This window comes from Pavona decussata, unplaced genomic scaffold (assembly GCF_977016875.1).
Source record: "Pavona decussata unplaced genomic scaffold, jaPavDecu1.1 SCAFFOLD_168, whole genome shotgun sequence".
Classification (NCBI taxonomy): domain Eukaryota; kingdom Metazoa; phylum Cnidaria; class Anthozoa; order Scleractinia; family Agariciidae; genus Pavona; species Pavona decussata.
The window spans coordinates 921,418-944,154 of NW_028145579.1; the positions used below are offsets into that span (position 1 = coordinate 921,418).

The 22,737-nt window shown below is 39.7% G+C and overlaps 2 protein-coding genes across 2 annotated transcripts; one reads left to right on the forward strand and one right to left on the reverse strand.

Annotated features, from left to right (window-relative positions):
• Positions 1-1,846: 1,846 nt before the first annotated feature.
• Positions 1,847-4,336, reverse strand: LOC146464207 (uncharacterized). Its single transcript, XM_085130151.1, has 2 exons — positions 4,134-4,336; positions 1,847-2,885 (listed from the first exon to the last, which is right to left on the reverse strand). The coding sequence occupies exons 1-2, from the start codon at positions 4,334-4,336 to the stop codon at positions 1,847-1,849; spliced, it is 1,242 nt and encodes a 413-aa protein (XP_084986277.1).
• Positions 4,337-14,843: 10,507 nt separating this feature from the next.
• Positions 14,844-18,292, forward strand: LOC146464208 (kappaPI-actitoxin-Avd3b-like). Its single transcript, XM_085130132.1, has 4 exons — positions 14,844-14,894; positions 15,919-16,002; positions 17,339-17,527; positions 17,930-18,292. The coding sequence occupies exons 2-4, from the start codon at positions 15,954-15,956 to the stop codon at positions 17,941-17,943; spliced, it is 252 nt and encodes an 83-aa protein (XP_084986258.1). The 5' UTR covers positions 14,844-14,894; positions 15,919-15,953; the 3' UTR covers positions 17,944-18,292.
• Positions 18,293-22,737: the final 4,445 nt, after the last annotated feature.

The window sequence follows — 22,737 nt, forward strand, 5'->3', positions numbered from 1 at the left end:
ACTAATTTATTCGACAACTTCACTATTCCAAACACATCCCGACGGTAACAAATCCGTACCAGAACTGTTCTTGAAAGACAAAGATTAAATAAAAGATGTTAAAAATACTACAAGTAACGACATGGAATAAGTAAGTGAGAAACAATGTAAAATGAACGACTAACATAAGAACGTACCTTATCGGTGATTTTACAGTAAATTAACCAGGATGAAAAAAACTGCGAAACACAACTTTGCAACACTCAAACGATGCGCACACTAAAAACTTATGCAAAGAAAACTGGCTTAAAAAGGGTAAAAGGAGTGACAGAAAGGGTATTTACATAAGTAATGATCCATAATGTGTGGGGGCGAAAGGTATAAAAGACGTAGCGTAAACAAATAAAAGGAAAGAAGGTGTAAATTAGGCGCGCCAGAAAGAACTATTTAACTCGCTGTGACACATTTCCCAATACTTTCTTCAGACACCTTTTCACAAGTTTGACGCAGATCTCGAAAAACCCGCCCCACCAGCTCGCAGTGGGCACATTGAAATTCCAGTTAATGTTCTTGTTAAGAACGAACTTCTGAACTTCTGAATCTTTGAAAGTTTTTCTGTTATCTTGGATGAATAGGTTGGGTATCCCTCGTCTTCCAAAGAAGCGTTTGAGTAGTCTTAGAAATGACTTGGCGGTCAAATCCGGTGTGAGTTCAAGGTGCACAGCTCTGGTACTTGCACATGTCTCCCTTGGACTGGTAGATATTCTTAACATAAAGGCGGCCAGCAAAGTCTACACCAACTTTGGAGAAGGCCAGATCATCTGAGACTCAAAATGAAGGTAATGGTGGAGGAGGTGGGCTACTGAAAGCTCTCCCTTGTATCTTCTTACATGTAATGCATTTACAGCGTACATCCTTGACAGCTTGTCGTCCTTTGATTATCCAGAACTGTGACCGAGTTTCAGTGAGAGTTTCTCTAACCCCATTGTGTTTCACGTTTTCATAACTTTGTGCAATTACTGAACTTGTGAAGTGCTGCTTTCTCAGTAAAAAGATTGGAAACTTGCCGGGGTATGGAAGTGAGGAATTCTGAATCCTTCCCTTGCATCGCAATACTCCATCTTCATCTTTAAACACTCCTAACTGTTCCCAAGTCGAACTTAAGATCTCTCCCTTTCATCAAGTTCCCCTTGAACGTTTTTTTACAAGAGAATTTTTGCGGTATTCATTTCCTGTGAACTAACATTTGAATGCATTTCTAGAACTCTTTTAATCCGTCTGATGAACTTCAATACAAGGGCGGTTACTCTGATAAGCTTGCTGAGACTGCTAAATCTCTCTGGTTGGACGACTTCAGAGATGTTTCCAGGGGCTTGGATCAATACGGCCATTACTTGTGACATTCCATTTGCATCGTCTTTCTTCATTTTTTTCTGGTTTCTTCTGAGAGGGGGCCATCACCAATAGGACAATTAGGTGGGTTTGGCCATTGATCCTTCTCCTTCTCCACAAAATGGTGCTCCTCTCCACCAAAGATCATTGGATATAAGATCGGAACTCTTGGCTCCTCGCGAGGCAACGTCACTTGGGTTAAGTTCGGAAGGGCAATATCTCCAATGTTCTTTACTCCAGAGACTTCGAATCTTCGTTACTCGATTCTTCACAAACTGCTTGAATTGTTTTGACTCTCCATTAATCCACCACTATACAATCTAAGAATCAATCCAATTGAACACAGCATCAATCTTGACGGTACAAGCCAATACCTTGTACACAGCTGTCATCAGGTTTGCTAGAGTCAATGCTGCCATCAATTCTAATCGAGGAATTGTTTCTCCCTTCAAAGGTGCCACCCTAGTATTAGAGACTAACAGCTGGAAGAGGTTGTCACCCGAATGTAGATGTTTGCACCATAAGCGATCTTACTCGCGTCTGCGACGCCGTGCAGTTGAATAGAGTTGACATCTGCTTTTATCCCATCTAGGACACAGCGAGGGACACTTATCACTGAAACTCTTAACATGTCTTCTGCTACTTCTTTCTTTAAACAGAGTTCTTCTGGCAGGGCCTCATCCCAGCCAGTCTTGAGCTGACATATCTCTTGAAACATACACTTCAAGGGCAACATAACTGGTGACAGCAAGCCTAATGGATCATAAAATTGAGCAGTGATGCTCAACAGTTTCCGCTTTGTCAGTGTTCCATCCAATGCTTGCGTACCAAAGGTTGCAAGATCAAACTTGAAGCTGTCTTTTATCCTATCCCATGGAACTCCCATCACTTTGATAAGGTCTTCTTCGAGAACACTAGACTTTGTCAAAGAAGGACTGATTTCCGAAGGTGGCTGAGTTGATGATGACAGGTTAGCTTCCTCCTTCTCAATCAGCTGATTTAGCTGTTCGGTGTTCGATGCCCATTTTTGCATGTTGAAACCTCCTTCTCTGAATCGCAACTTCAATTTTCCGTAACGTTCGAAACAGTCCTTTACCGAATCCTTTCCAGAAGCAAAGTCATTCACATACAAAGCTCTGACAACAATGTTCCCAAAGTCTGGATCAATGTTCTCATCCTTGCTCAGGGTTACATTCAAAATGAACGGTGAACAGACAAGGCCAAACACAAGCCGGGTGAATCTAAGGGTAATGACTTCCAGATTCAAGGAACTGATGTCACTTATCCACAGGAACCTTAACGAATTCCTCTGCTCAGGATTCACTTCAACATTTAAGTCACCAATCAATGCAACTCTGTGGAGACGAAATTGTAGGAGAATGTAAAAGATCAATGGTGTTAAGGCTGGACCAGGGAGCAGACAGTCATTCAGACTTGGTTCATTCTGAGATTTAGCACTAGCGTCATACACAACTCGTAGTTTGGTAGAGGTTCTGTCTTCCTTCACGACGTCCCTATGAGGGAATATAATGTACAGTTCCTGGTATGACTTTTTGATCACGACTCTTGTCAACAAATTCTACAACACCAGAGTTCTGTTGGTCCTTAATGACGTCATCATACTGCTGTAGTCTTCAATCTTGCTAATGAGGAGCTGAGGCGTTTTTGTGCTACGAAGTAGTTGTCTGGAATTGTAGGGTGTTCTTCCTTAAAGGGAAGAGAAACTTCATAACGGCTACCATTGAATTTTAATTTGGCAAGATAATCTTCATAGAATTCTTCTTCTCTATTCTTCACTTCCAGAGTATCATAGTCCCGGAACTTGTTCAGTTCTTCTTTCAGAGAGACATCACGACAATGGACCAGTAATAATCATGTTATCTATTTCAAGATCTTCATTGCCACGGGAATAGTCAGCAAGGGGTAAGCCTTGTAGATGAGGGTAATTTTGCTGTGCAATCTCAATGGTCTGGTTGGCTATGGGTCCACAAATCAGTTCAACTTCATAAGCATTGATAAACGCTTTTATCTGATCTTGGCATTCCAGTGCAAATCGAACAATGTCACATTTCTTCAACGAGGCTTTATTGTTTCCAAACGTTTTAATCAGAACTGTTTCATTTCCGAATGAGGGCACGCCTAACTTGCTCCTCAACCGTGTACTTATGTAAGACCTCTGAGAACATGAATCAAACAGAACCCTCACATGGTAAGAATTTTCTCCATTAGGACTTCCGACCCCCGCTCTGGCAGTTTGCAGCAAAACATAATTATTCTTAACATCTTGAGTGAAATACAAATTTGTACTCACAGTTTGTTCCTGATTGGTTCTTCTTGCTTGCTTGAACTGTGGTGAAAAGTTTCGCACGCCGCATAGCGATACATGATGTTTCCCGCTACAACGATAACATCTGGCTTGGCAATCCCGGCTCACATGACCACTCCTCAAACAACCAAAACATCGCCTCTTTTGGCGGAGAATTCTTTTCTTCGCTTCTGGTTCCGTAACAACAGCGCATTTTGCCGAAGGGTGCGGTCCACTGCAGGAAGTTCACCACATTTCCTTATGTTGTTGAGGCCTGTCGCTGTATGAAACACGTGTCGACGACGTGGGGGGTCTCTTTTTTTGACCAAACCGTAATCCATATCCAAACTCTCGTTTTTCCCTCATTTTCGACTGATCTGTCACTGCACCGAGAGCACACCTTTCTCGTATCTGTAACTCCTCTGCAAACGACTTTATTAATGTGTCGAGGTCCTACTCGTCGCTCATACCACGACTCAAAAACAAACGCAACTCTTGAGGCATTTTCGCCATGATCACTGGGGTTGGGAATGTTCCGTACGTGTCAATGGAAATTCCAATTCCTTGCAAACTTCGAAAAGCCGACTCTGTTTTGTCCAACAATTGCCGCAATTGGTTAAGATCACCAGTACCACTCACTTTTGGTAGCTGCATTAACATCTCGATGTGTTTAGAGATGATAACTTGTTTGCTTCCGAATCGCTTGTTTAGGAGATCGACCGCATGGTTGTAATTTGAGCTTGTCAGAGGTAACCAGAAATGGTTTCGGCTGCAGCGCCCTCCAATAATAATTTCAAATACTGAAATTTGTCGACTTAATTCAGATCCTCACTCGTGTGAATTGCGGATGTAAAGCTGTCCCAAAATGTAGGCCATTTTGTAGCATCTCCTGTAAACTTATGTAGCGTGAGCTTCAGTAGCTTTGCCTTGTTTGTGCCCTTCGCGCCATTTTGAGCAGGGAAAGATCCTTGCGGACTCGCCGGTGGCAATGTCACCGTTTCTTCGACATCATTCGCTTCCTTCTTAGGAGACGACAAACATGAGGTTATCAATAAGATCGTTTCTTGTAACGACGCGTTCAACTCGCAGCGCTACAGGATTTCCTTTTCGATTGCGTCGGTTTGCAATAGTTCTGCAATTTCTTGATCAAGCGATGCAATTTCCTTCTGATGTTTTTCAAGGTTAATCTTTTGCGATTTCAGCTTCAGTTGGACGCTTTCCACATCACCTTTGTTGAGTAATTACCTCCTTTACATCGTTCATAAGTTTACGAACGTGAACTCTGAACCCTCAGCGCTCCAGAATTTTCTTTTTGACATCCGACATGGCGAAGGTCACAAAACAAGCGCTCTGCTCTCCTTGATTTCACTCCCTAGACTGCAAGCAGTCCCTTTCTGGATAGTCGAGAGGTCACGCGAAATAGCCGAGCGCGAAAAAAAAAAACTAGAGCGAACGAGCGGAAGGGGGCTTGGGGAGAGGCGGAAAAAAGGGGAAAGGAAAAGAAAGGGACTGCGCTCTTGGCTGTAACAGATGCGTTCAGTGTAACTCCGCCCACAATTCGTTAAACCCATTAAAAATCCAATTAAAAATGACAGCTAATAGGTAACAACTCCGCATTGTTATTCAATGACCAGAACACCGGGCCAGAACATTAAGAGCGAAGGGAAATAATTGCCGAGCTTCTCTGTAAAGGCCAAAATTCGAATTTTTCTTCAGGGCCCAGAGTAAAAGAAATCGACGACACAAACGCCCGAAGTTTAATTAAGAGCGTGGGTCAACCCCCCCCCCCCCCTCGGGGGGGGGGGTACTCCTTTATATACATACATACATACATACATACATACATACATACATACATACATACATACATACATACATACATACATACATACATACATACATACATAGCGACGGGAAATTCGAACGCGTTATCACACAGGCCTCCTTTTCGAATTGAATGCGATCTAATGTCCTTGAGGCCTGTCTAAGTTTTTGTTTAAAAAGCTGTAGGGAGGAAGCATCCTTGATGGCTTTAGGCAGCAAATTCCAGACAATGGGCCCTCTGTACCTTGCACTATTCCCAAATAGCGATGCAGTACGTGATGCTTGGGACAATCCCTTTAAAATATATTTCTTCTAGTACACCTGAGGGTAGGGCTTTGAGCTTTTTAAGGAATTTCAGCTTTCCTCCAAACTTATAGTGCAGGGCTTTAACTTGCGGTTTCCAGTTCAGTTAATAATCAATTTCAACACCCAAGCAAGTGGATTTGGTGGTGAAGTAAATGTGAGAGTTTCCGAACAGGTCTCATTGGTCCAACAAAGACTTGACTGGAAATCAGCATTGCCACGGTCTTACCAGTGTGAACAGTCAGGTGATTTTTACAGCACCACGCTTTGAAGTCGTTTAATATTAGATTTAACGCATCAATGATTTCTTCGACTCCTTTCCCAAGGTAATAAATTGTGGTGTCATCTGCAAACATATGAATGCACCCAGTTTCGGACGAGTTCGGTAAATCGTTGACATATATTGTAAAGAGGGCTATATAGGTATGTGCGGCGCCAAAGGGTATGGTTTTTCAGCCGCTTTGGTCATAAATAGGGTATCGGTTTTAGCCATTTTGCCGCCATATTGATAATAAATAGGATATCGATAATTGCACTCTAGTCTTGAATTCCTTTTTTTTTCATCACGATGTTTACGGCAACTGTGTACGTGCCGCAACGGCTTGTCACACGCGCTCTGGTCACGCGCTTGGCTCCAGGGGTATTTGAACTGAAGTTGACCAGACACTATCAGGTCATAAATAGGGTATCAAATTTTTGGTCAAGTCATAAATAGGGTAGGGAAAATCGCAGATTTTGGTCATAAATAGGGTAAGGGTTTTGGGAAGCGGGCCGCACACCCTCATCCAATTTTTTTGGGAGTACCTCCCCCCCCCCCCCCCCGGGCTCAAAACAACTGGAAGCGCTTGCTATATAATTTTAAAGCATCCTGCGGTGAATTCTACCGACAAAGCTTGTTCCGCGCGGATGCGAAATTTACATTGTACTTGTTGGCACAAATGTCTTTTAATAATTGGGGGATCTTTCTTTAGGCAACTGCTTTTAAACCAGTCTTTTGACTGCAACTGGTCTTGGAAAATACTGCGAAATGAAACAACAACCACAATCGAGGCCGTGTTGACAAAGTCGAAGCTTTGATAAATAATGGATTTCCCGAAACCAGTGGGAAGAACGGCTATTACATATTTTCCGAGAAAGCGCTTCTACTGCTACCTTCTCTTCCTCCTCTAGACCTAAGCCGCCGAGTTGATCGCTTAAATTTACGAACACATCGTTGCTACTCTCTCTCACCGAAGCCATTTTCCTAGTGATATAAATTGTTGACATGAAATGTGCGAGGAAGTTAATTACACATCAAGCTTGTCTGACAGCAGCTATTGTTTATGGACCAATCGGACTTTTCCGTTGCTGGAGCGACGGGAAATTCGAACGCGTTTTTTACAGTTAAGAGCGCAGTCCCTTTCTTGTCCCTCTCTCCCCCAGTCCCTTCTCGTTTATTTCTCCTGGCTCCAGTCTCGCTGCGCTATGAGCACACGATTTCGACTAACCAGAAAGGGAATGCTTGCAGTCTGTCTCGGCACCAAAATGTTGTATTTGACCAAACTCTTTAAAAATTGATAAATATGAAGATTACATGATAACATTCCTTGAGAAAGAATTCCGCTACTCACGACGTACAAGATAAATTCCGGTACATTTAGAAGTAATGTTCCAGAGTTCCATCGAGAGTCACACTCAAAACAAGAATAATCTGACAAATTCGATTACAAATGATCACGTGCGAATTATACTAGTTCCAGTTCCTACTCGTTTCCAACAAGTCTCGTTCAGTTCTACCACAGTTAACCCAAGCTATAAGGGTTTGTATGAGAATTTACGAATCGAACGTGTTTTGGAGTCAAAAATAAAGGGCATGAATTGAACAAAAATGGCTAACCTTGTCCCCTTGATATCTTGCCAGTGTTTGTGTGCCGTATTTTGTCCATTTCAGCGCAATTCAGTGAGTTTTAGGTTCGCTGTTTTCCTCTCTATGTATACCTACACCTTATCACATAGTCTGGTAGAACTTTTTCAGTAGCATAAGGAAAAACACTAAATAATATTATTTTCCTTTTCCATTCTGTCCAGGGTTTATGTAAAATCTTTATTTAAATAAAGATAGTTAAATCCACTGATTGTTTTGGAGAATAAAGTGATAAAATGTTTTTATTTTGCAATATTTCAAGCAAAATATTAGTTGAACATCATTTTGTGAATTCAGAAGAGCACTATTATATGCACACTCAACGCTTTTTAGGCACTCTTGTTCCTTCAATTTTTTTCTCTCGGAAAAACAGGATGATGAAAAGTAAAGTAAGGAATATGTTTTTGAGAATGCATATTAAAATTAATGATACATGGTAGGCAGGGGGGGCTGGCAGCTGCCTTTGATCTTGCCGCTTTTCGGAAAGTGATGATCGCCCCAGTAAAGAAATCTGTCAATCAATCGAAAACCGTAACGAGCATGCGCGAAATGCGAAGGCTGTGGCGACTCGACGGAGGAAAACGCATTCGTATTAAGTCATTGTTACTTTACTGTTAGCATGTTATTTTGCGGTAGTACGAAGTTTGATCGCTGCGATTAATCAAGACCGCTGGAATGCTGTGGCGACTCGACGGAGGAAAACGCATTCGTATTAAGTCATTGTTACTTTACTGTTAGCATGTTATTTTGCGGTAGTACGAAGTTTGATCGCTGCGATTAATCAAGACCGCTGGAATGAGGTGCCAGCTTTGTTTTAGGTTAGTAGAGTCGTCAGCAATGAAATTGCGAGCGACATGTTTTCAGCGAGTGTATGTGGTGAAGAATATGATTTGTAGTGTAGCGAACGATTATGGTTTTCGTCGTCTCAGGAAGATATTGTACGTCGACAAAATAGTAGAGTTCAATTTCGATTGTTGTTCAGTTCTGAAGAAACTAGAAGCCACGCAGTGTTTCACGACTGTCATCGCGAAAGCCCAGAATGTAAGCTTATTTCTCAAGATCGGCTTGGAACTTTAATGTAAGCGTATTAAAAGTATTTGTGCCACATTTTATGCGTATCAACTGTTGAAAGCGTCGTTACGAATGAAACAGCATGTTTATTTTACGGAATTCTCCCTCTGTTTAAATGTTGCGTGACGACAGTTATTCCTGTAAGTTTAATTTTAATGCACAAATTGTTTAAATGCATACACAAGGAAAACGGCTTGAGTCCTTAAGAAATTTTTGGATAAGAAAATTTTGCAACTGGAAAGGATAGCTGATAAAGATCTCAGAAGAAGATTGCTCAACATTATTGTGAATAGAGCTACCAGGTTTGTATGAGTGGTTGCAAGGGTGTTTGTCTCTTGTCTGTATGGGGAGATTAACTTACGTGAAAAGACATTCAGGTCCTTATTCTCTCGTGCAAAAAATTGGTAAGTTGAGTTCAGTAGCACCGGGTGAACAATGTACTGGTACACTGAGATCTTGCAGAAACCACATGCATGTGCAGAAACCTTGGAAGGTACATGTAAATATTATTGTATTGCCTGTCGCCCTTTACAATACAGATGTCCATGAACACCTGTATCGGTATGGTGGTTTTCCCCCATTGGTGGATGCCAAAATGGGGCTACTGGGAATACACCCTAACAACCAACTGCAAGGGAGATACAGTACCAAATAGATTCCGGGATGGTAAATCAACCATGGTTTCTCTATGTATTGAACAGCCATTTCAAAGAAGACAATCTAAAAGTAAATTATCACCCCTTGATAACTGAAGTGTTTCTAGCAACTCGAGGATTAACCCAGCTGACCACATTACTCTGCAGTATAATTATGTCATCAAAACATGACAATATACATTAGAACTGTAACATACTGCAATACTGTTTAATTGGTACATATTGTGTAACATAGTCAAGTGTAATTAGCATATTGTAAATTATGCAATTACTGCACGTTTTCACACACTTGCACAGTAATGACTGGCTGGAGTATTGCTGCGCCCTGCCTCTTTTATGTTCCAGTTCTCACCCCAGAGGTATGACAGACAAAATCTAAATTAATGAAAGATAACTTCATCTCTTTAAAATGATGAGATTTATTACCAAGCATACATAATGAATTCAAAAGTCAATATTTGTGGCTCACTCGGCAAAGTTGAAGAGCAAAATGCTGCTAACATCACCTCTCAACTGCTCACCATTTAGAAGAGATTAGAGACGAAAAATCTGTTGTTGAGAGTATGGGCATGACAGTAACATTTTAACTTAAGCAAAACAGAGAATTAGATCATCAGAGCATCCACAGTTTGTTGACTCCCAGTGGGTAGTTGCCGTAAAGGGAGAGATTCTACAGTGTACTTAAATGAAAAAATCTATAGGGAAGGTAACGATAAAGTGGAATGGAAGAGGTCTCACTAGTCTAGCCCTGTGAACTATGTGGGTCAGCTAGTCGTTGGTTACAGTATTTTCGTTTTTCGCTGCAGAATTTGCATCCGTGATCCCTCTTGATGACCAAACTTCAGGTAAAAGAGAGACCGAAACTTTCCTGTGATGTTTGGACGTCGAATAGCCAAATTATTTGCGAATCCGCACAGACGCGCCTTCACATAAAATCGCCGCCATGTTTGTTTATCAAAAAATCGGTACTTAGTCTCGCTCGGTCAAATTTCTTAACTGGGGCGATCATCAATAGTCGGTTCCAGGCCTCGCTGCTAGCCCCCCCTGATGGTAGGTATGTTGCTGTGTAAAAATGAATGGGACTTCTAAGATGAGGTGCTATCCATAAGCTGGAGTGATGAGGCTGCAGCAGTGTAGTGTTTAGCAGTCTAATGACTTCTTCAATTGGGATTTTGTTTGTAAGGACAAAAGGTTAATGGGTTGAAGCAAGGCCTGTTCCTTAATTGAGAAACCAGAGAATAAAATCTGCAGTGTAAATTTTTGTGGTAGAAGGAAACCGCTTAATTGTCTTCTCAGTATTACCTCAGTAAGGAAATGTGGTCCACGAAAGGTAAAGATAAACTCTTTGACCTTGGCAGGATTAAAACCCATGACTCCAAGATTTTGATCACTGATGGACCAAAATTAATGTCCTCACAAGGGCAACGCAAAATTTAAGTGGTTTCCTTCCCGCACAGAAATTTACACTCCAAAGATAATTCTCCGATTTTTCAGTTGTATAGTCAGTACTGCACAGCACAACTCCAAGTCAACTCTCATGTAGCAAAGTGTAGAAACACTGCTGCGGATAACTGGCTCCCATAACTGCCTGATGGATTTTTTTTTGTAAAGATTTTGACAGGGACAGTTGATGATTTATACCCAAGTGTTATTTGATTCTCTGTCAAACAATTTACTAACTTAATTTAAAGGGAACCGCCACTCTCACAACAAATTGACGGTTAAGCGTTGGAAATAGTGTCTAAATTCTAAATATTTGTCTAAAACGTACAAATGGCATTCAAGTGAGTTAAAATTTAGATATGACTATCGCTAACTTTCGCTTTTAAATTTCCTGGGGGCAGCCGTTTTGAATTTGATGACGTGTAATGGTTGCCGCTATTGTTATTCAGCAGAAGTTCTTTTGTGTAAAACAATTGAGCAACCTTATTTACGTCATGAAATCCAAGATGGCGGCGCGCGGGAAATTTAAAAGCGAAAATAGCCGATAATCAAATTATGTTTTTTCTGACACTGAAATATTATTTCCATGATTTCCAATGAAATTTCAAAGAAAATTGTATTTTCAATAATGTAATGTTAACATGTTTCGAGAGTGGAGGTTTCCTGTAAAACCAGGTCCAGATGACTGGGGACTGAAAAAAATTTTTTTTTTCTGTTGAATAATTTGACGACATTTATTGCATTCAACATAGAAAGAACGCACTCCTTACACATATTGGAGTTGAGATTGTATGGAGAACGAAAGTTGATTGCCATGAATGAAAGGATACACTCTGTTTTTTTTTTTTTATAAGAACCTTTTTATAAGAACGTCAAGGCTGAGATTAACCAAAATTTTAAGAACGTATTAAGAACATTCCTCAGGCTGGGAGTTGATTAAGAATGTTTTAGTTTGCTAATCTGTATATAAAATCAAGGTAATAAATGTAAATTAACCAAAATACTTAAGGGCATGTTTTGTATAACATTAACAATGGTGAGACACATCTCGGTTTGTCATAATCAGCAGTTCTTGATACCATATCTCAGCAGGCAATGCACTTGATAAGTTTCCTGGTCACGTCCGCATTAATTTACTGAAATACTTGTAGTGTATACCATGTAACTTTAAAACATCTTAAGAACGTTTCCAGCCTCAAATCGCAAAATAACATAAGAACGTTCAGCCTCAGCTCCAAAATTAGACATTCTTATAAAAAAAACAGAGTGTATTGGGACACATATCTGGCACCCCCTGTAGATTTTCCAGGGGCAGATGACATCATCGCCACCTTGGCAAAAGAGAGAACCTAGAATCGAGGTCATCAAACGCACTCTCTAATCCAGTTTTGATTATTACTAGTTTTCATATATACAAAGTAGCAAAAGGCATTCACAAGTGATTGTTGTTTCGACTTTGCAATATCAAGAATAAGAGGCAGCCAATTACTGCTGTGGTTTCTCTGAAAACAAAGGAACTAATGTAATTGACAGGAAGTTATGAAAGGTTCATGTTTTTCTATCCCTACCAAAACAAATGGGAAAAATTATACTGCATTCTTAGATTAAGTTGGAAGAAAAACTGCACTGATGCCGAGAATTATAATCTTTTAGTGCTAAGCTCTTTCTTCAGAACTTGACAACCAGCCTACATGTGTGCTGGCGTGATATCATACGTAGAGCGCATGCGCTAATCCAAAACGAGGAATGGAGTGGACATTACAATTGGTAGACACATGGATTTTTTTACATGATAATATTTTGATTGAGAAAGAATAAAAAGAGAAAACGAAACTAAAAATATCACGCAAGGTGGCCTCATTTGATCACATCTGTCTTATGGTTGTTGAGATTATTTGACAGGTCAATGAAGAGAAGAATGGACGTGTCCAAGTGGAGGTGTACCGAAACCCCCACTCACACTGACAAGTACCTCGATTTCAGTTCCCATCATCCCATAAAACAAAAACAATCTTAATACTCTCTTGGGCTATGTCTACACTATACCGGATAGCTTTTGCACCAGCACCAAAAATATATCGGATAGGGCTTCCGTTCACATACAACACCGATTTAAGATCGATTTAATTTTTGTGCCGGAGCGATGCTGCGCTGCTTCAGTCGTGAAAGTGAATCGTTACATATCAGATGGGTTTTCGTGACACTTTCTTGATTAGTGTGAACAGAGAATTGAGCCGAAACGGAAGTCACTGAACAAGGAGCAAGTATTGGATTCTACTGAGTGGCAAGATGGTGGCGGTTTTGGGCCACTTCGGTTCACACCAGGCCGGTGTATTTTTCACGACGGCATAAAATTCTATCCAGCATAAGATCCCATCGACTAACGAGAACAGGCGCAGGGAACGTAAACAAGTCCACAAGGTTATGGTACACAACAATTATCCTCGCAACTGTATCAAAGTGTGACTCAAAATGAAAATCATTGCCGCCAACTTCGGACATCCATGACAAGTCTGCGGATACTCAGTCTTCCAAGCAGAACGTCGTTGTTTTGCTATACATTACAGGCACCTCTGAAAAGACCTCGAGGGTACAACGAAAGGAAGGCGTTAAGTCGGCTACAAGCCTATTAAAACTGACTCCATCAATATTTTCCAAGACCCAAGGATAGAACAACTTATCAAAAGAAACCAGGGACGTTATTAACAAGATAGATTTCTTAAACCGCGACTTCGTGTTTTATGGGTAAGCCGGAAGAGCTCTCTGAACACATAAAACAGCAGTTCGTATTTTTGACAGAGCAAGGAAATATCATAAAAGAGTATTTCTGTAAGCGTGGTATTTTCAACACATGGTACCCCGGGGTGATCTTTAGCCAGACATTGTGTCGGCTTAAACGTTAACGACAACTGAAAGTTTAGTGGGCGGTGACTAGCTGCCTACATCGTTTTCTCCAACGCAGGGAATGAACACGTAGACAGCCCTGAAATCTACGCTTCCCTTTATTAATTTCGGCTGTTTTCTCGTACGCAGACTAATTTGCATGAGTTTGGCTTTTATAATTAATTGTTACACTTTTTCACTCCATCATAATCAATGAAGACCTAAGCTCTTAGGCTGAAACGTCTTTCAGTGTTTTTACAGAACGTTTGCTTTTTGCGTTTTTAAGGCAGTGTCTCTTTACATATTTTAATCTTCAATTTTACAAGGCGATAATAGTTGAGCAGACAGTAACTGGAAAAATTTCCTTTGGTAAGGCTGATCGTGTACTAACGTTCGCGCGAAACAGTTTCATTTGAAGAAGAGTTATTATCAACTCTCGATTCGGCAGCCAGAGTCAACAGGAAGAAGTGATACAAGTTATGAATAAGCATTCCCCCCTATCATTATTGGCAGCATAGAAATACGACCAAATTGATGTAGGCAGCTAGTCGCCGCCCACTAAACTTTCAGTTGTCGTTAACGTTTAGGCCGACACAATGTCTGGCTAAAGATCACCACGGGGTACCATGTGATACGTTTATAAATCACGTTGCTCCTAAAAATAAAAAAAACTTTCTCGCTGAAACGAATTTCCGCTCTTGAAGTTAGCAGGACGGTGAATTTTTAAAAAGAAGTGCTAAAAACTGAATTTAACACGAAGAAGGAAAATTCATGATTTTTATGCATGGTAAGCAGAGACGTACGGCCCGCCCTGTATTGACGTTTCAATGCAATATTTTGATATTTTGTCGAGCTTGAAGGAAAGTTCGATGAAAATTATAACTTTTTTAAAATCATTGCTTGAAATCTTTCGTGGACACTGTCATTTCATTTAATATTTGTAGATATTTCCAAAGTCCACGTGACAATGATTAGAAAAACTGCAGCTTAATTGCTAGAAGCAACGACATTGACTGCGGGGGATTTGCAAAACGTCAGTTTATTTTTAATTTATTCCGTTGATCAGCAACAAAATTATCACTTCGAACTAGAGGACTATCAGTTGGTGTTTGGGAGCTGGCTGTGCTGACTGAAGGTAAGTGTTAAGACCGGAAAGCCTCTCTTGACCTATCATCAAAATAATTACTGAATTTATTTGATTATTCGGAAGAGCAGATTAAAGCATGCTTTGTCTTTAAAGAACATAACGATATGAGGCTGAAAATTATAGTGAGATTCGTATCTCAACTTGTTGTGAAGGCAGTTAGCGGAATCAAGATCAGTTTATTGAGGGTCTCAATGGGATTAACCGCCAGCCGTCAAAGAGCCTAAAATTTAACCGTCAACCGTCAATAATGGACAAGTTTTTACCGTCAACTGCAAAAAGACCAGTTAATATCAGCCGTAAAACGGTTTCAAGGTGTCTCAGATATCATTATTTCAGTTGCTTATCCCGGACTTCTGGCTCTCAAATAATCGTTTTAACTGGTAAACCAGTTTCAGTGTTCCATGTTCCCAGATATTCTCACTTTATGGTCTTTTCCACTTAATTTGCATCTGAACTGACATCACAACTAACTTCCGTCTTATAGTACTTCTGGTTTCAAAATATTAATGATTTACTACATTGATAACGTGTTTCTGACCAAAAATCAACATTAAGAACACAATTGTTAATATTAAGAAACAAAAAAAGTAAAAAATAACTTAACTCATGGAAGAAACTTCCTCTTGATAACCGTCAACCGTCAAAATCGTTAGAATTTAACCACCAACCGTCAAAGCACCCCCCCCCCCCCACCCCCCACTGAGACCCTCTTGAAGGCTACATGAATTGAAGATGTCTAAAAATAGTGGAAATAGTTGACCAATGTCCAACCGCACGCACAATGTCTCACCACTGGGCAGCCATTTCTGTTTAAATGTCACAAAATTAAACAGGAAACTTTTAATAACGATAATTTACTGCGGGTGGATAAAACGCTTTCTTAATTTGTACATTCTGTGACTTGTTTTTGCGCCGACTAATACGGCTGCCGTTAACGATCCAATAATTTTCTGCCATCCATCAGCTCAATTCTTACATAACTTAAGTTGAAGCTTTTCTTCCTCTGCAACAGATTTGAGTACAAGGAGAATCAAATAAACCACTAAGATGAAGTTCATCGTGCTTGTCCTCGCTTTGCTGTTTGTGTTTAACGCAGGTTAGATCAGTTTCACAATGCTTTATGTTTTTAATTTGCTATTCAAATATTGTCAACGCATTAAGCCTCGGTAAATTCGTGCGAAGAACTGTTATTAATAAAATTATTATTATCATCATCATCATTATTATTAGTATTATTATTATTATTATTATTATTATTATTATTATTAGAAGTATTGTAACGTATCTCAAAGTATGCAACTCCCTTTCCAGCTTTAACATTGATGTAAGACTTGCTTGGCTCAGCCCCGCGGTATTTGCTTACATGAACAAATTTGAGATCGAATGGTTCTTTACGTTTTGCGTACCAATGTTATCTACTGCCTTTGGCAGTAGCTATGAAGGCTTCCTTTTAATGAAGATTAATACGCACAGCGCTTTCTATTATAAGCGTGTCGGTTGCACGAATCAATTAAACACATGGCGTACAAGTAAAATGATTGCGTTGACGAGCAGTGAGATCAGTACATTCATTCCAGGAAGTCACCCTGGCTCAAACTTTTTTCACCACATGTTTCACCGGCATGCCATGTTTGATTAGTTCCTGCTCTGGACGGCCTTCACTAATTGGTAAGATAAAAACTTAACTCGAAAAGGATTACAATACTTTAAGAGAGGGAGTCTGTGAACATTTTACTACGTGGCAGAGATTAGTTTTTCATGAATGCAGAGAAGTGAAACTCAGAAGAAAAACAGAAATAGTGATGGAATAGCAGAATAAACGGAAAGTTATAAGGAAATATAAAGCGCAAAATTCAGCCCATGGATGTGATTTTTTGTTTTATTCTTGTTTAACCAGCTTCGCTTTTTCCCAACAAAAAGAAGCCTGAGTGAATAAAGAAGCTTATCGTATCAATAGTAATAAACAACGTCTTTCTTAACAGAAATACCGTTGTCTACTTTCACTTGGAACAGCTGTTGCTTAACAAAAATACATTAAACTTTTCGAAATAAGTTTTGGACAATAATAGTTTTTTCAATACGTTTCTATTTCTATTATTGGATTTGAATCTATTAAAAACATACATGGTAATTTAGGAATCAGGAATCCAAAATTCAAGGTTGCAACAAAGAGTAACGAAGCGAATGTCAGCCAGCTTGTTCCTGCTTCCGTAGATTCGAAGCAGTAGCGAAACAAAACGATGGAAAATATATTTTTTTTTCATCGCGGTAAGTACAATAAATTAGAATATCATTTGTCTTAGAATTTAGTCGGTGAAGTGAGCAATCGAAATGTCACGACTTATATCTACACTGTGAGAGGAATGATGTTATTCTATCAAGAAAAGAAATGTATTTACATGTTGTTGATGGATCTTTCCTCTTGTTTGTAGCTAATCAGTCTTCGGCAAAGCTGAAAAAGAAATGCTATCTTCCCAAGGAAGTGGGACCCTGCAAGGCATCCATGAAACGGTATTTCTACAACAATTCCACAGAGAAGTGTGAAGAATTCTATTACGGTGGATGCAAAGGGAACAAGAACAATTTCAAGTCACTCAAGAAGTGCAGCAAAGCGTGCCCTTGTAAGTAATGCAATAGATCTGTTTTATTTATTTATAATTGTGTTAGTCTTGTAAAGAGCAGAGGGGTGGAGTCAATCTAGAACTGGTGTTAATTTTCCTCTCTTCGATTCGTAGTTTTCATTCCAGAACCCGCCTCATCCTCAGTGTGTCCTGCAACGTCCGCCTGTGTTTTGTTTCTCATCTTCTAATTATTGAAATTTTTGACGGCTAACAAGGGTTGTTCCTTTATCCTTTATTTAAGTACTTTTAGATGCACACCTGCTGTCTTTCCAGCTTTCCAAGTTTCAGTGAAACGCTTCTTTACAAGGGAAACCTCAGTTTTATCCCATTTCTTTGCCTGTAGGAATTGTGAATTATAATGAACGTACCTGGAGTACAAAAATATTATTTGTTTAATTGCAGCTCCTGGAGAATAATTGGTCGCATCCGCCGATCACTGTCAGCCGATCACTGTGACCATGGTAACTCAGTTGTTAGCTGTCATGAAGGAAGTGATGTGCTGATCGGTACTCTTTACATATGGGGGATCTCGCAACTAAAGATAGTAATTTGTGCTTTGGGTGGACAACGCAAGCTTCATTATATCATAATTAGCTGCCATTAAAATTTTATTCAGAGGAAGCCTAATACTGTAAGCCATATAGCTTTCTTTATGCTTCCTCATGACATTCTTTGTATTTCTGTAATCTTACTTAAATCGGCAATTTGTTTCAATGTATGATAAATGCAGTAAGTTGGGATAATTAAACGGTATAAAAGGTGAAACCTGGTTTTGCCTGTCCTTTCGGTCTCTGCCATACAAATCTCTTATTGAGTTTCCCCACAACTAGCAATCCATAGCTCCTAGCTCCATAGATCCTATGCAAAAATGGCGGTCTTAAAATTATTCTTTTGTCCGTATTCAAAAAAGCCTCACTAACCTCGTTTTTGAGATTAAAACTGTAAAGAATTTATTATCCCGAGGGAGGTTAGTGAGAAAATTTTGAATATGTACAAAAGAATAATTTAAAGGCAGCCGTTTTTGCACATGGTCTATACCCCGTTTTCTCGCGATTTCTGATGATATCAAATATTGTGCTTGTGTAAATATAGAAACTCGCACTGCTTTGATGTAGATTCCCATGTTCGTGAAACCACAAATTGATGAACGGAGTGACAATTGATAACTGCGACGACATCTTATTTCAAGTAATTCTTTCATCACTTTTCTATGCAAATACATGAATTCCATACGGGTTTCTCCGGGTGTGTTAAGAATTTACATAATGACTTGTTCCCAGTTGCCTTGAAAGAAAAGTTGGTAGAGCACCGGTGGACTGGTATCGAAAAAATGATAGGTTCGAGTTCCGGTCAAGCCCGATTTTTTTCAGGCTTTATTTTCGTAGCCGCTTATGTTGAGCACATAATTGCTCATAACTGCAGTTAACTCATAACTCAAATCGATCCATAAAAAGCAAAAACATTTTATGTGAGGTATATTTTAATCTATAGAATCGGCATTGAATTCTTTTGATATCTGTTTCGTCGATTGATTTCCGATATCGATTTATATGGATTGACTATTTGTGTTTTTAATAAACTCAAATTCTTTTGCATAGAACACATTATGGTACGAGTGTTAGATTTCAATCAGGTGATTGCACACCGGGAAAGGAACCGATACTGACGAAAATCCATGTGTGAAAAAATGTTCTAATTGTAATTTAATTTCGTCTGAGTTATGTTTCTTTCGCCATTGGGCCAAAGAAACTATAACTAATCTCTTTTTGAATTTTGTTCGAATATCAAACTTTCGACGGAACAATGAACACTGAAAAAAAAAAAGACAAAGAAAAGAAAAAACTTGCCCAGCCAAAGACTTTCCCCTAACAACATATTTAGGCCTAGAAGACAATATAGGAAATCTTCTGTTTCTATTTCACTGTAAATCTTGAATTTATTCAATTGTTCTTTTTAAGCTGTCTTTCTTTCGGAAACAAAATTTTGTATTAATGTTGTTTTGAGAATGATGTATTAATCAGTAAAAGAGACAGGCATACTCGAAAATAAATAAATAAATAAATAAATAAATAAATAAATAAATAAATAACAAAAAAACCGAGTCCTCCTATCAGGAGACGAACCTAAGACCTTCCGATTACATCATTCTCATTGATTCACCAGGCTTAACATATTCCATCACATTATTTCCATTGTGGATATGCCACACATTGACATTCCAATCCTAGCAGTATGCAGGATGTTTGTCCCATGAACCTAGTTAAATGGCCTTAGCTCCCACGAGTCTCCTGTAGCTCAGTGGTAGAGCATCCGAGCTAGTAATCGGAAGGTCTTAGGTTCGACTCCTGAGAGGAGCACTGGGATTGTTTTCCGAGTATGCCTGTGTCATTTATAGATTAATACATCATTCTAAGTTATTCACCAGGCTTAACATATTCCATCACATTATTTCCAACGTTGTCCTTTTAATATTTCCTGTACTACAAACGACGGCACAAGCTTTGCACTCTACATCCATCACAGTACATGAAGGTCATTGCTGTTGCTGTTGTTGCCTCTTGATTACCTCATTGGACGTCACATCTGATTTTTGTGAAATGAAACAATCTTATCGTTTACATAAATTTTTTATGCAAATTCCTTTTAGATGTTTGGACATCGAATCGCGTACAGCAATCCAATTCTGCATCCTGAAAATCTAGGAGAGCTAGCAGCCTATTTACTATATATTAAGTACGGTGCCTTCTTTTGTTACTGCGCATACGTTCTGCGCGTCTCGAGATACTCGGGTTTCCTATGGGTGGTGCCTACTAATACAGGGATATTTTTGCGCGGTTAAAAACTATGCGGAATTTGAAAATAAAACGCCATGCATTGCTTTGTATTTTACTGTTTTTTAGAATAATTGTTGCTTAATTATCTCTGAAAAATGAGTGGTTACCCCCAATTTTCTTTTTGGATTCCAATAGCCCTTGCTAAGATCTGTTTTTCCCGCATAGACATAAAGCGCGCAAAAATACTTCGGTATTAGTAGGCGCCGTCCTTAATACTATTTGAAAAAACCAAGAGGCATTGGCCTTGCAGACCGTAAGACCCAATTCGCTCAGGACAGCAAATTGACCAAGTAAAGTCTACATAATTTCTGGTCTTATATGAAGATGATCAGCTCACACGAAATATCACATTGACCACGTCACTCTCACTGTTTTCCCGACTTCTCGAAGTTTTCCGCCTTTAAAAAGGTATAGCTCTCTGGAAAATGCCTTTTGTCGTTGGTCTCCTTGAAGCAATCTTCAACAACTGCATGGGTTCGGAGGTGTTGTGTATTTAACCGGAAGTCAATTATTTAACGGAGAAACAACAACAACAGGATATTAAATGTGAATTAGGGAGAAATGAAGACTCGGAAAAATCCGAGTCCCAGATGGGATTTGAACTCATGACCCTCCCGCGTTTATTGTCATGTGACTCACTGAATATTATGGTATGTGATGAAACTACAGAGAATGTGGTCAAGATGTTGAGAAGCCATTAAACATGTTTTCATTTGTAATCGGACTTCTTCTAGTCTTTGAGACGTATCCACCACATTTGGCGACGAGGAAAACGGAAAGTTGAATCGCCAGACGGCTGCTTAAGTGGTTTACGAGTTTAAACGGACGGAAAACTCGCACAGATGGCCGTAAGTTTGAGCGGATTGCCGGGGTTGCCTGCGTTCGACGCTGTCAGCGAACCAGCTACACTTGCACAACGATGATTAACTTGGAGGGAGGAACTTGAACTATACGTGGCTGCCTCAGGAATCAGCAACCCTACACAAAAGAGAGCGCTTGTACTCCACCTCGCCGGGCCCAAAGTCAGAGACATTTTCAATAACTCGATTCCTGCTGATGCAAGAGGCGAAGCGAAGGATTACCAGAAAGCTATGGACTGCCCATCGGAACACTTTAAACCCAGAAAAAACGCTCCGATGGCTAGACAGGCGTTTATCGCGACTAACCTAGCCACTGGGGAGACCATAAACAACTTCATCACATGCCTGCAGAAACTGGCCGAACATTGTGAATACGAGAGTGAAAGGGACAATCAGGTGAGAGATCGTGCAATTTTTTTCATTCAAGATAAAAACCTCAAGTCAAAGTTGCATCGCGAAGGAACACTGACACTCCAGAAACTCATGGAAATCGTTAGCCAGTACCATGATAAAGAAGCACTTGTCTTAATACCTGAAAACCGAATAGACAGGTTATCTACCGAAACAGAGTCTGTCGTTCACGTGACCACAAATGCGGAAAGTGTGGCATTGTGTGATGTCACTCCAAACAGAGCAAAGGACGAGAGTCAAGACGCAGTTCAAGTCGTGGTCGAAGAAAGAATCGAAGAAGACACAAATGCGAATGCGCAAGAGACATTAAAGAGAGACTTCTCATTTGCTAAGCACTTTATTTGTTAACCTTAGATTTACTATGTTCCTGTTATAGATTTTAGTGCTAACACTACCGGAAATCAATTATTGCCGCGTTTATTGTCATGTGACTCACTAAATATTATGATATGTGATGAAACCATAGAGCATGTGGTCAAGATGTTGAGAAGCCATTAAACATGTTTTGATTTGTAATCGGACTTCTTCTAGTCTTTGAGACATATCCACCACAGAAGGGACGTCTTTTAATTATGAGTGCGTCTTTGGGTTTCCCTCGCCGTCGAGTAAATCTTTCCACCAGATTCTCAACCTTGCTTTGCATATATTTTCTTTTCCCTTCGGAAACTTTGTCCTCTGCGACCGGATCGGAACTAGCCGAGCGTTCGTGAATACATCGCTGTAAAGACCTTAGCTAACGAACTACATGGTTCCAAAATAGCAAACAATAACAACACCATCAACAAGAGATTATTTTATTCCAAAAAAGTATGTCACCTACGAAGTTAAGGACTCTTCCAACCTTGTCTTATTTAACTTGTCATAGAAGAGTCTTCTCTGGTAGTCATTACGTTCACCAAGTTTCATGTGGGCTTTCTTCTTCAGGTACACAATGTAGCTTTCTCCTTTCATAATCATTTTCTCACACAGATATTTGCTAAGGTTTGTAGTGTGCGCAAATAGTTTAATCTCCACTAATCCTGTATCGTTGTTAGTTTGGTAGGAATTAATGCAATCCTCTTCTAGTTTTTTAACTTTCCGACGTAATTCCTGAACTTCTTGAAAG

Bases quoted from the DNA above. Each gene is read 5' to 3' on its own strand.
- LOC146464207 (XM_085130151.1), bottom strand. From the start codon at position 4,336: ATGTTAATGCAGCTACCAAAAGTGAGTGGTACTGGTGATCTTAACCAA. The intron at 2,886-4,133 runs GTAGGACCTCGA...ATTCCCTCATAG, and splicing joins AGTCGTGGTATGAGCGACGA to GGACGTCGTGAAGGAAGACA.
- LOC146464208 (XM_085130132.1), top strand. From the start codon at position 15,954: ATGAAGTTCATCGTGCTTGTCCTCGCTTTGCTGTTTGTGTTTAACGCA. The intron at 16,003-17,338 runs GTTAGATCAGTT...TCTTGTTTGTAG, and splicing joins GCTGTTTGTGTTTAACGCAG to CTAATCAGTCTTCGGCAAAG.